Source organism: Amborella trichopoda, chromosome 4, assembly GCF_054954075.1.
Source record: "Amborella trichopoda isolate Santa Cruz 75 chromosome 4, AtrichopodaSantaCruz75HAP2 v2.0, whole genome shotgun sequence".
In the NCBI taxonomy this organism is placed as follows: domain Eukaryota; kingdom Viridiplantae; phylum Streptophyta; class Magnoliopsida; order Amborellales; family Amborellaceae; genus Amborella; species Amborella trichopoda.
Genome location: NC_142339.1, coordinates 57,079,206 through 57,095,755, shown reverse-complemented (window position 1 = coordinate 57,095,755; position 16,550 = coordinate 57,079,206). Strand labels below are relative to the sequence as shown.

Below are 16,550 nucleotides of genomic sequence, written 5' to 3'. Positions count from 1 at the left end.
CCCCATCCTTATCTTGTAAATTGGATTCACTCTGCAAATTGAATGTTTTCTATTAAAAATTCGTAAGGGCTTTTCTCAATCGGTCTTCAGAGCACTATGGTATTCTAAGCGTCATCCAATGGCTAAATGGTTATCGTGGTTGAGCCTTCATCATCGTCTTCCTACCTCTTCTCTCATGCAGCAAAGGGGAATCACCATTGCTTCTGTGTGCCCTTTATATCATCTTAATGTTGACAATATTTGTCATGTTTTGCTTGAATGTGTTTTCTTGTAAGGGATTTGGATGTCAATAACATGGCGATGTGGAAAACGCTTTATTACAGATTGTTCTATTGCAGCTACACAAATGGTTAGCATTCAAGTTCAAGTCTGATAGTATTATCAACAGTTGGCATGTCTCTTCGTCACAATTATATGGATAATTTGGAAGGAGCGGAACCACCAAATGTTTCAAGGAATAACACTCAATCGTGAGAAGTTGATTTGAAGGATCACCTACAATGTTCGTGATTTGGCAAATGCTAAGGCATGGACTTACCACATCTCAAGAAAGGCAATTATTGAGAATTTATGACTTACGTAGCAACATCAAATGATCAAGTTGCACATAACAGTTGCATGGGCTTTTCCACATTCACAACATTTTAAGCTAAATATTGTTGAGTCTTCTATTCAAAATCTAGGTCGAGCTAGTTGTGGGGGCATCTTGAGACGGGATGATGGATCTTTCGTTGCTGCTTTCTCAATTTCTCTTGGAATTACTTCTAATAATTATGCAGAATTTTGAGGTTTACAAGAGGGTCTTGATTTAGCCACTCAAATGGAAATCTTCCCCCTACAAATTGAGAGTAATTCTTTCTTACTCGTCTAGGTCATACAGGGCAGGTGCAAAGTTCTATGGACTCTTCATATCATACCTACTAACTGCAAGTCTAGACTTGGAAATCATTTATAGTCCATTTGCCATGTTTACCGTGAGGCTAATATGGTGGCTGATGTTATGCCAAAAATGCTACAGTTTTTGTGAAGGCCACCATTTGATGCTCTAGTCTTCCAGATTGTCTTAACCTTCATTTACTTCATTATGTAGTGCAATTACTCTATTGTAAGGCCGTAAGATAGTACAATATAATTTTTTTTATCTTTTATTAGTGAAAAAGGGTAGAGGGCCTTCTCCGTCACCGATTTACCCAAAAAATAAAAAAGTGCAAATCTGGTGAATATATGTACCCTTGAAAATGGCGGTCTTAACAAATATTATTTCTAGGAATTGAAATATCTCTTATTTTTTCATATTCATAAATGTTGACGTTAAGATGAACAATTTTATGCATTTTACAAATAATTCACAGTGAGATTTGAGCCACGACTATTAAAAGTCACGACCCTATGTCACCCTTTTTCCTGTATATATTATAATAAGGAAAAGTTTGAATACATTCCCCTTGCAAAAATCCATCATCTTAGCGATGGATTTTGGGTCTAAAAATTCACTCGTTGATAACCTTGACCATTATAATCATAAATTTGAAAAAAATTTAAGTTAAACGTTAATAATAGATTATTTAAAATAGTTAAAACAAATAGTCTAAAAGCAAAATTTAGAATAAGGATAGAGTTTATTTATGACATCAACCTTGTACCATAAAAATAAGGTGCTCCTCAAAAAACCTTTCAAAAAAGCTTATTTTGCTTTGGAAAAGCCCTTCAATTGATCACTTAGACATCAAGATGTATGAATATGAAAAACAAGGATTTTCCAAATCTTTAAATAGTGTATATTGTAATACATTATTTGATCTGTCTATTTTCAAGATTTTCAAGTGTTTGTAAATCTACTAGTTTGACACCCTTTGTTTAGCTTTGAATTCCAAAATTTTGGGTGAATAGAGATCTTTAGGCCATCGTTGGAGTTTTGGGACAGTAAATGCATCTTCTTACAAGGTATGGACGTCAACTTTGATTGTTTGAAGTTGATGTCTTATATAAATTATACCCTTACAATAGTTTATTTTTAAAGTTTAAAATTTATTTTATTTCAGATACATAATCATGGTGATCGAAATTATCAACATTCACCCAAATGAAAAAGACCTTAAATCAACTCTAAGATGGATTTTTGGAAGGCGACCCTACTGGGGTTGTGGCCTTGCAGGGCCTTGACACCATTATTTTCTTATAGTTCTTACTCACAATGGGAGTGAACATGAACACATGACTCGCTAGATCTATTCGAATTGGGATCCAGTATTGGTGTTTATAGAGCCAAAAAACCTTGGATCCTGAGGAATAAGATTGAAAGACAACAAACTGAGAAGGTTGAAAGTTGTCCTTGTTCAAGGGGTATGAGAATACTGTTAGATTTGGTGCTATCCAAAATCACCATACTATGTGGGATTGATATATTTTTATATTATGTGGGATTGAGATTGATATTGATAAGTTTTCTAAAAGAAATAAAAATCCAGAAAGACTAGGACTTTTAGATGGATATATCTCTTGGTCTTTAAATATATATGTAACATCTATAGGAAGTTTCTTATTTTTGAGATGATAGATTCCTAATCTTATATTTATGGGATAAAAATACAGAAAATTTATGTGCCTTATTTGGGTCACCAAGGGGGATTGGTGCTTCTTCTAGAGAGAGAGGGAGACCCGGCCTCCTGTGCATAAGATGCAATTTTTTCTTGGAGAAGAGAGCTTCTTATGAAGAGAAACATTGATGGTGCTTCCTGAAGACTCCTGCAAAGTTAGATGTTGGTTTCTTGTATAGCAACGGTTCCTATAGAGATTTTGGGTTGTTCCCTTTTAGTTAGAGAGAAAGTCAGTTTTTCGTTGCTTTCGCATCTTTATCTAGTATTGTTGGTAATGGTTGCCAGAAGTAAAGAGAAGAAAGGAGAGTAGTTTAAAAGGGTTTGCTCGACTTGGTTTTTGTCGAAATTTGTTCCAAAATCTTTGATGTAACTTTCATTGGCATAGTGTATTTTTGTTTGCCACGCCCGTGGATATAGCCCTTTGGGGGTGAACCACGTGAATCTTTGCGTTCTTGTGTATGTGTTTCATATTTTATTTCTCGTACTTTATTTGTCAAAAATCAACCTATCGGGTTTAAAGCTTTCGCGCACAACAAATGCCTCATGATCATAATAAACCCGGGCATGAGTGTTTCTATTATTTATATGAATATGTGTCTACGAATAAAAGAATATATGTATTTTGATGTAGCCTTGTGTAAAAAGGATGGGCTTTGACATGGTATGAACCAAATCCTTGACAACGAGCCTTTTCAGAGCATGTGCACGAACAACTACAAACTATTTAACAATATGATTTATTTGAAAAAGACATGCATGTGTTAAGAGAAAATCCCCACGTCCAACGTCCACAAATGCATGTCCTTGAGATCCAGCTACATTCCACTATAGTAGTTTCGATGAGCCAAGCATGAACTTCTACCATGGATGGTGGGTCATAGGTGAGGTGAGCCAAGTATGTTATGACCACACATGGGTCTTACAACACCATATTGTGGATTAAGACTAAGTGAGAAAATATATGGTTTGAATTTGAAAAGTAATAGTGAGAAAGTATACATAATTGAGGGGTATACCCCTTTTTAAGGTTTTCTCTCACATCATTTATTTAAAACTGTAGTTAAATGTGTAATGTGATTTAAATTGCATTTTGAATTTTCAGAATTATTATTTAGGAAAAAATTTGAAAATCAGATTGTACTTATGGAGATAAGGTGGCAAAATCACAGCGGTTCATCTATGATAGCTAGTCATGTGAATAGTGAGGCTAGAATCAACCCTCTTCTCAAACCATAAATGCTTTTAAATTAATGGCCAATATTAGGATTATGAAAAGCTATCTCACCTCTCTTTAGGAAACATTATATATACTCCAAAACCCAAATTCTCTCACTCTAACCTTATGTCATTTTGAACCCAACATGACCACCCATGGAGTCTTGCCAACAGAAATAAGGAGAGAGAAAGCCCCCTCTCTTGGAATTTCAACCAACTCGATGGGGGTCCATGGTGCATGATGATTGTTGTCATCCAAAGTAAGGTCTCCTCTTCTTCACACCAAGCCCATTTTATCTTGTTTTGAATCTCCTCCAAACAGGAAGGTATAAACCTCTTAAATCCCTCCTTTCATGGTTCACTTGATGCCCTTCCATGTTCATATGATGTGCCTTTATGCCTAGTTCACTGTACTCCTTTTTGGCATGCATTTGAATAGTTTTACTTGCCTTCTTCTTTTTTTTCAATTTTTCTTCCAAAATGAGCATCATTTTAAGAGACCATAATGGAGGTCCTTCTTTTCGCCCTATTACTTTAGACTTTGGTACGATAAAAGAATCAATCATGTTTGCTTCAACTGCATTCACTATCAGGGTAAGTCCTTGAACAGTTTCAGAACCCTGGAGAAGAAACCAAGATGACAAGAAGACTATGCACCTATGATAATATCATAATAGTGCTTTAATTTGCTAGATTAAAAGCAACCATGTTCTCTATAATAGAAATTCATAGTATTTATATGATTACCACAACCATGAACAGGAAGAATTAGCTACAAGATTATAGGATAAAATTTGCCAGAATAAAATCTAGAAGATCTCTGCAACAGATAATCCTAAGTAGCTGCAATTAGCATATTAGTAACTGTTATTACCATAAGTGTAAATTTTTACTGTTATTCCCTGTACACTGCATGTCCAAAAAAATGCAGCTTACTCCTGCAGGAAAATCTAATCATTTGAGATCTGTTACATTAATGTTCACCGATGTTTAAATTACATTAAAGTTGTATGCGATAATTTCTTCTTATTTTGGCAATTCATAAAATGCACTTAATTAAAGCTCACAATAAATTTATCATAAATAAAACAGGACATAAAATTTCATGTAGATCTAATAACATATATTCTCTTATTGAAATAGAATTTTTTTATATTTTATTGTAAATATAAATTCTTTTCCAACTTCTTCTAATTATGACCGATTACTCTGACTAGACAACAAGAATGTGTTCATGATATTTCTCCAAAATGTTTGATTTTGATTGGATGCTTGACATATTGTTGATATAGATAGAGTTCTGGATTAATTACCCAAGAGGGAAAGAGAAAACAATGCTTCAAATGAGGAAATGCAATGGCCATGTATGAAAAGCAATCAAGTTTCAAAATTGTATGCTCATTGTGTTCTCAACATAGACAAGAACCATTTCAATTTGGAAAGGAGAACAGCACAAGTAAAGCAAGAAATGCACACTTCTTTCATCCAAAACTTTGATGACATCATTGGGCCGCCAGAGATGACTGCGACGTCCAGGATTGTCAAAGTCCTCCTCATCTAATATTTTGCTGCCATATCTCTCAGTTGGTCATGGATAAGAAACTTATTCTTCTCCAATCTTACGGGGCATTTCTGCTACAAAGACTGAAGCCCAACACAACCGTACCACCCAAATGCATCCCAAACTCTGATGATATATCCAAAAATATTTGCATTTCTGACCAATCGAGAGATTCATAACTGATTCTAAGATGCCTATCAATATCTCCTGGTATATTTTGGGCATTTTTTGTAGTATTCACTCCCATAAAGGAATGATTTCTCCAAAAACTTGGGCCCCAAGAGTTTCCAGAGTGAGTGGCAACCCATTGCAGTAAGTGACAAACTTCTCGACCAGGACATCAAATCCAAGAGCAGGTTGGGACATGAGAAATGCATGCCAGCAAAAAAGCTCCTTTGAATGATGCTTTTCAAGGCCTTCCATGTCATGTATCGGTGCATTTGGTATACACTCAATCAGATGACGAAAGGAGCCATTCAAGAGTTGAGAAGGGGCAACTAATTTATTAAAGTCAACCAGTGTAAGGGGATCTTGCTGAGTTTCCAATGAGGTCAAAAGCCAAATTTAAAGACCACTGTTAGTGTTAGGAACATAATATTCCAACAGTCAAACAAACCATCTTTGAAGGCTCATGTATGTTAGTTGTTTCTATGAAGGGTAGAGTTCACACAAGACATCCATTAAACAATTAAACAATCAAAGTAAAATGTACCTTCAAGTCCTGTAAAATGATCCAACTCTAGCGTTGAAAATTCTTCTGATGGCTTGAAAATCTATTTTCACTCTTACTTACAAATTTTGAAGTTCTAAAATTGGTGTAGATCAAGTATATCTAGAAACACTTTAAATCTTGAAAATTATTGGTCTATATAATGTATTGCAAGATGCAATATTTTTAGGACTTGAAATTGATTTTTCCATATACATACATCTCGAGGTCTAGATGATCAATTTGAAGATTTTCTAGCACTATAAATGTCTATTTCTAGTGAATTAATGATGTGTGGCTTATTTTTATATTATAAAGGTGATGAGTTATATAAATATTTTGGATGAGGTTTCAATAAGGCCTACGCGTTACGAAAACAAAATAAAGCCTCACCTCAAATCCTCGGAAAGCATTTCTGCAACGGAAATCTCCATGACGGTTCTAAAATCAATTTTCAACACTGACAATGAAATTCGAAATTCAAAAATTAGTACAAATCTTGCGGATCTATGAACACTCATATTTAGGGCGAATGAACGGTCTAGATAATTTGTTACAATATACACTATTTTTAGAGCTTGCAAAACCATTCACCTATCATTTCCAAAAACATCCAAATCATAAAAAAGACTTATACAACCATTCCTATATATATTTTTTTACAATGTTTTATTTTTTTATGTATCGGAGCTGTACATACTAGGTCCAATTCAGCCTCGCCGGCTGAGTTACTCAGCCCAATCCGAGTGAGCTCGGGCAAGTCCCGAAACACTGGGAAGGGGCATTCGTCCATAATAGACTACAATGAAAAATTACCAGCAACCACACATCTGTCATTATCTTCTAACCTTTAGTCATCAAATTTTACGAAGTTCCAGCATATGCATGTGAAGGTTTCAAGAGTTTTTTGAACAAAACGGGCACATGAATCTTGAATAGGAAATTGAAATTTGCTGAACTTGTTGTCAGTTGCTTTCTTTCATGTACATAAGCAATAGTTTATCACACATCTGTTAGTTGCAGGCTCCTCAACCAGTTTTCGGCAGCTAACTTGATAAGGCCAGGTCCTCAACCAGTTTTCGGCGGCTAAATTGATATGGCCAGGGCAAAAGGCAAAACGCAAAAGAGCAGGTGCCCCTTGAACCAACTGTAGGGACCTTAACAACTCATGCTTAAATGAGAGGTAAAGTTGCAACATTCTAAACCGTTTATTTTAGTTGGATGGTGTACATTTGACATCTTTTTAAGACAATATCAGCCTACATGTTTTTTTTAGATAATATCATATCTAAACCGTCCAAATAAAATGGATGGTATAGATTACTGAAGTTTATTTCAACAGGTAAGGTTGTATCCTTATATAAACTTTTTCCATAGTTAACACTACCACCAATAGTTAGAATTTATATCACTACTATTAAGCACTAGATAGGAGCAAGCTTTCTAGAAGGTTGAAAGGTTGACACAAGTTCTCGGTTTTATTTTAAAAGCGCCAAATTTCTATGAAGAAAACGCACTACATGCATGGAAACCTTTATTCCTCTCTGTCTATGTGCTTTTAGATCCACAGTCGTCATCCGATCCATGTTAAATTGCCAGGAATGATTCGAAAACAATGTTATAAGCTAGTCCCAGCCAGTGTTTCTACTGGCTCATTCACAGTCATTTGATTAAGATCATGGTTGTATTCACGGTCATTTGATTAAGATCATAGTTAGATCATGGTTGTGAATGAAGCAAGAAGAGATAAATTATGCATGTAGAGTAACATAGAGAGCCACTCTTCCTTCTTAAGAAAAGAGCGTTATTGAAGTCTGAAGAAATAATGATATTGAACATTATTGTCAGACAAACCAGCTAATTCTTTCTTCGCCATATTTTTGTGACTAACAAACACATGACTTGTTTTCTTGGGATTACTTCTTGAGCTTAGTGCACATCTACCCCATCTCCACCCCATGACTTAAATTTCAGATATCCAGATTTACCATAACCATTACTTTGACTGAACTTAAGTTTAAGAAATTTACTATTTACAGAGAGCAAGGTTCAGAAAAACATTAAGATATTGGATATATAAGCTGATATGTACAGTATGTCTGATATATCTACCAATAATTCAGTATCGTATCCAAAACTTCAATGCAAGTCGTTAACAATTATTTTTAAGATTGAGAGAAAGATCAATAAATCCATTTCTTTTTAAGATTGAGAGAAAGATCAATAAATCCATTCATGGAGATTTCTCATAGAGGTGTGCAGTAGCGAAGATCTGCCAAAAAAATGGACGCGCATTTATCAACTTGCTAATAGTTAGTTTAGATGGTGATAAATATCCAAATATCAAAACAAAATATTTTCAATCCATGTAATTGAAAATAAAAGAGCAAATAAACAACCATTTAAATACTGGATCCGGCTGCCTAATCCATCGCAGGATACTCCAATTTGGATCCAGATCAAGTCAATTAACAAAAGGAGTTTAAAAAATAATAATAAATAAATAAACTAATGGTAATAAATAAATAAACTAATGGGAATAGAACGATTCCAAGGGCTCCTGAGAACTAAATGAAGAGGTGAATGGTGAGGGGGTGCATGGAATGCATACACTCATGTATCTTGACCAGAATATCAATAAATTGCAAAAATATCAACTGCTTATTTCTTCAGTTTTGTTAAAATGGTTTTTTGTGCATGGCCCTTAAAGGCATATAGAGTTCTAGACCAGTAGGCCATAATAATAAGTTTCAAAGGGTAGGAAAAAACCCAGAGACCAACGAGCAAGAAAAACTAGCAATGCCTAACCCCCTAAAATAGTCTTAAGTTGTTCTCAAGACATTTATCCGAACCCGAAAAGGTTCCATTTGAAACAACACCCCTACACAAATGAGAACTTATACAGCATGTTGTGCCTGTAAACCTGACCAGGATTCACAATCTGAGAAGGAAAGTTGGGGTGGTTAACAGAGTCAGGGAACCCCTGTGTCTCCAAAGCAAGTGCATCATGTATACCATAAACGCAACCGCCTTTGCCCCCAGTCACATCATTCAGCATATTGCCTGTATAAAACTGAAGGCCAACATTATCAGTCCATAGCTCAAGGACCCTTCCTGTCTTGTGATCTGTAACCTTTGCTGCCTTTCTTAATCCATTGCTTTCTTTAGAAGAAGAAAGAACGTAGTTAATGTCATAACCACTGGCAACTTCACTGATCCGGCTACCAACTGTGTAGGGTTGGAGAAAATCATAAGGAGTGTTGCCAACAGACAAGATTTCACCGGTTGGAATTAGGGTTTTGTCAACTGGGGTGTATTGAGAGGCCCATAGTTGAACTGTGTTACCAAGAATGGGGCCACTGTTTTGGCCTGCAAGGTTCCAGTAAGTGTGTTGGGCTAGGTTAACTGGAGTTGGCTTGTTTCTTGGGATTGCTTCCATTGAGACGCTAATCTGTAGGTCTCCAACAAGTTTGTATGTAACTGACACATCGAGATCACCAGGGAAACCTGAAAATGGCAGCCAATTTAGTAGCTCTTATAAATGGATAGATAATAGTGATTGCAAAGCTGTTTAAAAAAATGTGTCTTTGATTGAATAAAATGTAGACATTTGGGTAAATAAATAGAGATGCAATTATGACTACTTAGCCTTTTCCAAGAAAATGGCACTAGATTTCTTTCATTGAGTACAACATCCACATACAACATAGGACAGGAGAGATAGCACATCAATTGAGGAATTAGTCAATTCACAAAGTGCCAATTCTAAATATGTGACTTTATTAAGTTGCCCAAAAGAATAGCAAAAAAATCTGGTATAGGTTAATATTAAAAGGAAGACTTTGTAATTTGTGTGTGTGTGTGTGTGTGTGTGTTTGGGGGAGGTGAGATGAGTGGAAGTGAATTGTAATTATGTATTTGTCAGTGGATCACAGTACAATGGACAAATAAAAGGAAAATGAGGAACATAACAAACTGACACAAAAAGAACCTTCATAAGAATGTATAGTGCATTTACTTAAAAGCATTTATTTTTCTGGACCAAATTAAAATAAACAAACCCTGAAAAAATTTAGAGCTTCTAAACTAAAAGAGTTTCATTTCCTCTGTACTTTTTCATTATACTTTCACTTGGTCAGTACATGTCAGTTTCAATTCCTAGTCCATATCAGTTTAGATTTATTTTCCCATATCAAAAGAAGATCGATCAATAAATTTCCATTCTTTGTGAGTCGTATCTTGGTACCCGTTCCCATTTGATCACAACGTATGCTTTTCCTATGTGTAAAATTCATCATATGCTGATAAATTGAAGTATAGTGTAGCTTTTTCAACTGTCGTTACTTTTATTTTATTTAGCCCATCATAAATGAAATTGAGATAATACAAAGCAACATACAGGAATGAGAGATAGAAAAGCGAAGAGTGCTCTTACCTTGCTCCCCATCAAAACTGTGATAAGTAAGAGTAATATAGGGGAACTCTCCATCCTGCTTTTCCTTCATTGTCCAGAAAACCTTGGAAAAGCCTCTGTGCCCTCCTATAGCAACATCATACCAAGAAAGAACATAAGATATAGTTTGAGTGAGACAGAGAGATTGAAACTCTAAATTACATAAATAAGCATGCGGAAATATTCACAAAAAAAAAAGGAAAAAAAGAAGAAAAATAAATGTATACCATGAAGGGTATTATTGCCATCATTTCTGAACAGCCTATACGCTTGCCCGTTCAATACAAATCGACCATCCTTGATCCTATTCGCAACCCTCCCAACTATGGCTCCAAAGTACGTAGTGTCATTCTGTATCATGAATATTCGTATATCATTTTCGTTCTAAACAAAAACTATAAATTTTCAGTATAAAAGGGCTTGGAGGCCCAACCATGCTACAGGACGACCATAATCACATAAGAAATATTTGGGTATTTCTCACAAAATTTGTAACATGGGAGAAAATCCCCAAAAAAAAAAATCATAAACAATTATCAACTCTTTTAAGTGATTAAAAAAAGTACCAGCAAATGCTGTAATTGGAATCAGGATGCAGTTTAAAACTTTAGAATTAAAATTAGCAGTGTGTTTCTAACAACTACTCATAAATTTGAATAGATTGTCTAACATGCATACAATCACAAGGACTTTGTCCAACCATGCTACACTGCCATAATGATCACTTAATAATTTTTGGGTAATTTATCAGTAATTAAAATATTTACAACATTTATGATTTGTGAAAAGAACACCAAAAGAAAAATATCAGCTTTCAAGGAACAGTTTTTTTAGTCATTAGGCAACATAACAAAAGAAATCATTATCCACAAAACATAAAAGAAATCAATATAGATTTTAAACATTTTAGAGAGCACCAGTTCACCACAATTTATCATATTTAGTATTATTATTTATTGTAAATTGTGGATTGATATGATAAGCTAAATAAGTCAACAAAAGAATAAACTTACGATGTAAGAACCAAGTTTTTCAAATCCAAGCACAACATCATCCAACTTTCCTGTAAATCCAATCACAGAAAACACATATTACAAACTTTTCAGTAATAATAAATCACAGGGAAAAAACCCAAGACACAAATAAGAGAAAACTGTGACCTTTTGAATCAGGGATCACAACAGAGAGTATGATAGCACCCCAGTTAGTAACCCTCACTTGCATGTCCCCTTTCTTCAGCTCATATATTTTTGCATATTTTCTAGGGCTCTGTATTGCAGCTCTAGCCCCATTTGACAGAGTAAAAGAGCTCACAGAAAAAAGGAAAAGGCAGAAAAACAGCAAGGCTTTTGCCATGGTCATAAGCAAATAAACTAAAAATCACAGTAGACAGAGAGACCAAGACCCAATATCAGAGAGAGAGAAAATGATTTGAGACCCAATATCAGGAATGTGGACTTCTGCGAGAGTGAAAGCAATGAAGCATCAATGAATAGATGGGTCACAGATGGAAAGAGAATATACACAGGATGAGAGAGATATAAGGAGTAACGATAACTAATCTTCGGTAAATGAAGGTGCTCAACAAACCGGCCGGTTTCGATGGCATGTGTTAGTATTGAGCATATCTGTTTCATGTCTATCTAAAAACCAGTATATGTATTATCTCTCTCAATTAAAAAATTACTAAATTTCAGCAATTGAGCTGGCCTTTCCTGTTCACTTCTTAGTTTTCTATGCAACGTGCGTTGACCATACGACCAAAGGTTCGATAATAACCGTTAGATTATTCCAAAAGAGGCAACTATTCCTTCAAACTCCATTACTATGCTCTCGAGGGAGTTTACTGCGCACTTACTCCTTCAAGAAAAGGAACTCATTTAGGAGCTTTGGGGTCTACTATTTAAAAGATGTGGTTTGTATAACGTTGTGACCTTAAAAAAATAAAATTAAGAAGTACCTCTACATTTTGTTATAAATATAATTTTGTTGTAAAAATTTCTTATGATGGTTAGAAAATCTATTTTCATCTCTAATTATAAAATTTTAAACTAAAAAATAGTTCAAATTATGTAGATCTATAAACTTTTGAAAATTGATCTTCGAGACAATGTGCTGCAAGATACATTATTTGTAAGACTTTAATTTTTTTTTTCTTTTCATATTCATACATCTCGATGTGGAGATGATTAATTACATGATTCTTTGACATCAAAACAACCTTTTATGATGGATTTTTTATGTGTACCTTAATTCTACATTTTAAGATTACAATATTACATAAACTTTTTCCATAGTTAAAGGAAAAAATTGTATATAAAGAACATAGATTCTAAGTTTTTTAATACTTGGATCTAAGGATTAAAAGGTGCAAATTCAATTTTAAGATGTTGCATTTTTAGGTTTGGCTTTTGAAATTCATTCTTTTTTTTGGCTACTATGAATTTTCCTTTTTTTTATGTTTACTAGGTTGAAGTGGGTAAATCACCAAGATCTAGAGTCCCAAAAGACTCCTATACTTAAATTTCCTAGTGCAGTAAATAAACAATATGCTCCAGCGAGAGCGAGAGCGTGAAAACTTCTGACATTAATGAAAGGATATAGAAGCGATGGATTGCATTTAAGAAAGCCAGATGAATTATAAACTCAGGAATAATGTTAGGGTGCAATCATAGTTTATCCACTAATCCCATAATAATCAAAAGTTTAGGGGATAAATGTATGGGACACGGGTCTTACATGAGTATATTAAATGCTGCCGCTTGTTTTTGGAACAACTGACGGTGCCTTGACTCGAATCTTAATGAAGCTGTTCAATAGACCGAAACATTATCACCAAACTTCGCTTTGCTTCAGTCTTATCTTAAAATCTGAAGGCTTCAACCACTTCAGCCAAAACAAAGGCGAATCGCATAACACAATATAAGATCTTCGATCAAAATAAAGGCGAATTTGATGAGCTTTTACCAATTTAATTAGACTGGACTCCTCACCGGTTCACCGATTCGATCCTTATAATTATTATTGATATAAAATGTAAACCTTATACTATAAAATAGGGATATAAAAATTTCCCTTGAAAAAATATTATTTTGATATTAAAATCTCCAAATTGATCGTATCAACCACGATAATATAGATATAACAAAAAGGAAGATATCACGTCCTTAAAAGGTGCATCTAGTGGTACATTAAATATAATGTCCATTCTCAAAACGTTCAAGTACTCAAATATGCTCCATTTGAGCTATTTTTAAGGCTTTAAGTTTCATAACCAGATGTGCAAATAGATTATCAAGTCATCATAGGGATTTCTTGTATTAAAACTAGATCTTCTCACAAAGTTTGGACGTGTGTCACACTTTGATTGTTTAAGTAAATTTAAATAGTTGTGCCTTACTTCTATCATATAAAGATGGCGCCTTATACAAACCACCCTTTTCTTAATATCCTCCGATCATCTTCTTCTTCTTCTTTTTTTAATCCATCAGTCACGATCACGACTCCTTTTTCTGATATATCTTTCTTATTTGATTGTCAACACATTTTCATCGATTTGTGTGAAATCATATAGAAGCAAGAAGAGCTTAAATTGAAAGAAAATGTTTATAGAAGGTTACAACCATAAAATGTAGAACTAAAGTGCACCTCAAAAATCCATCATAAAAGGTTGTTTTGATATTGAATTTTTTTTTAATTGATCATCTCGACATTGAGATACATAAATATGAAAATACAAAAAGATTTCAAGTTTTAAAAATAGTGTATCTTGAACATAAAGAATAGAGATGGTGCGTGTCACCAAAACATAAAACATAATGCAAAACATAAAACATAATGCAATTTAGAGAGAGATAAATTTGGAGCATGCTTCCCATTGGGAAGAGAGGGGAATTTTGGGTAGGGAGAGAGAATTGTTAAAGAGAGAGAAGAGAATACATATCTCATTCTTCCGAAGGGAATTTTGGACAGGGAGAGAGAATTGTTAAAGAGAGATAAGAGAATAAACACCTCATTGTATAAAAAAATTATGCTATAGATTTTACCTCAATTCGTAGGGTCAAATCTCAACCATCGATCTAAAGAGACTTGTGGGATGAGAAATCTCAACCATTGATCTAAAGATTTTCTATGCCATAGATTTTGCCTCAATTCGTAGGGTCAAATCTCAACCATCGATCTAAGGAGACTTGTGGGGTGAGAAATCTCAACCATCGATTTAAAGAGACTTGTGGGATAAGATATTTGAACCATCAATCTATTTGATCCACAATCAAGATTCAAAAGGATGAGCTAGAGTATTATCCTCTATTTCTTAAATCTATTCCCATCAAATAAAGAAAGCTCATATTTTAATAATATCAAATCCTTTTTTATTTGATTAATCAATATTGATTCAAAGAATTAATAACTATCTAAAATATTAAACCTTATCACATAAGTTTGGCTATACTTAATAAGATAAGCTAAGCAAGTGGATAAACATTATTCTCAATAATCTTACGTAAATGGGTGGGGGCTTGCCACCTTTTGGTGGCCACATGTGGACCCACCTAATCCACATCTTTTTAAATTTTGGGCCCTATATTTTATGGACGTCCCAAATACTTTCAGAAAATATTTTATTTGATATTTAAAATTATTAAATCTTATATTTTATTTAAAACATTTAAAAATTAATTTATCTTAATTTATAGATTCAAATGATAAAAATAAAATATCAAAAGATTAACAAAAATTCAAATAAACATTTTAAAAATTGCATAATATAAAATTAATTAATTTTGATGGGAATCAGATCCATTAGATCTACAAAATTATCAATACATGGGAGCACTCCACCTTCAACTATGAATCACGATCCACCTAGCTTTCACAAACTGACTCAGCCGTTCCCATGACTCATAGTCCACTGCAGGGGTTCATGATTGGACTACCAAAACTAGCCAATAGACTAGAAAACGTAATCTCAGTTTATGGATTTCAGGTTCTTCGAAACAACAAATCATGGTCTTCCAAACCATGATGTAACCATGACTCTGTGGTGCATAGGGGTAATCTCTCGCACATGTACACGATTCACCTTCATTGGTGAATCTCAAAATGGCTATCTATGTACACGTTGTGTGATGATATAACGATGATGTTTTAGCCCTGTCTCTAAAGGCTATTCGTCACACGCAAGGGCCACACCGTCCATTGGCTCTCATCTAGGTATACTCCGACCTCATCAAGGGATAACCCACTAAACTCTTCTCGATAGATCCATATGCCCAGGCATCTTGCGTTTTTTCAAATCTTGGCTGGCCTAGCTCGTCGCGCCTAGTTCGAGTATCAACAAATAACATTTGCCTAGTATGATCCACAAAAGGACCACACCCCCACTGAGTTTATATTTCACTGTATAAAATGCTCATACAAGCTCTCATAAGGCCTTTAAAGGCTACATAAACCCAACATATAGATCTACCTGATTTGAACTATTTTTAGAGTTTAAGATTTTGCAATTATAGATGAAAATATATTTTCAAGCCATCCTAATAAATTTTTACACCAAAATTAAATTTATGATAAAATTTGGAGGTGCAGCTCTATTTTACAAACTCTATAGCAATTAAAACATAAACCTTTACAATTCTTAACCCTTAAAACTTGATTGGTTGCTCAGACTTCTAATTTTCAATAACTTCCCATGGCATGAAAATTCTGGACCTCAATTTTCTTGCTTGTCTTTTGAAAAAGGTAAACCTTTTATCATCATGCGTTTATTTAAAAGGAAAACTATCATTTAAGGAGTCATAATTATTGGATACAAAATTATTAAAGAGCTCAAAAGATCCCATTTACCAGCATTTAAGAGTTTACTTTTTAAGAATAAGATACTCTGTCAAAAAAAGTTTGTTCAAAAGTTCCAAAAGCACTATTGTGCAGGGTTGGGAACCCCAAAATTGCTCATAAATTTGTATTGCCAACCCTAAGAGTATTTTGTCATTTGACAGTTCCATTTTCCCAACT

The 16,550-nt window shown here is 34.3% G+C and overlaps 1 protein-coding gene across 1 annotated transcript; it reads right to left on the bottom strand.

Annotated features, from left to right (window-relative positions):
- Positions 1-8,724: 8,724 nt before the first annotated feature.
- Positions 8,725-12,161, bottom strand: LOC18422407 (Galactose mutarotase-like superfamily protein). The gene is made up of 5 exons (XM_006827078.4): positions 11,696-12,161; positions 11,549-11,598; positions 10,763-10,886; positions 10,518-10,622; positions 8,725-9,589 (listed from the first exon to the last, which is right to left on the bottom strand). Exons 1-5 carry the CDS (start codon positions 11,895-11,897, stop codon positions 8,964-8,966), a joined length of 1,107 nt encoding a protein of 368 aa, XP_006827141.1. The 5' UTR covers positions 11,898-12,161; the 3' UTR covers positions 8,725-8,963.
- Between the last annotated feature and the right edge of the window lie 4,389 nt (positions 12,162-16,550).

Excerpts from the sequence above, each read along its gene's own strand:
- LOC18422407 (XM_006827078.4), bottom strand. The coding sequence starts at position 11,897 with ATGACCATGGCAAAAGCCTTGCTGTTTTTCTGCCTTTTCCTTTTTTCT. Across the intron at positions 10,887-11,548 it reads AAAAACTTGGTTCTTACATC|AATGACACTACGTACTTTGG; the intron begins GTAAGTTTATTC and ends TTCATGATACAG. Across the intron at positions 9,590-10,517 it reads CAGTTTTGATGGGGAGCAAG|GTTTCCCTGGTGATCTCGAT; the intron begins GTAAGAGCACTC and ends TGCCATTTTCAG.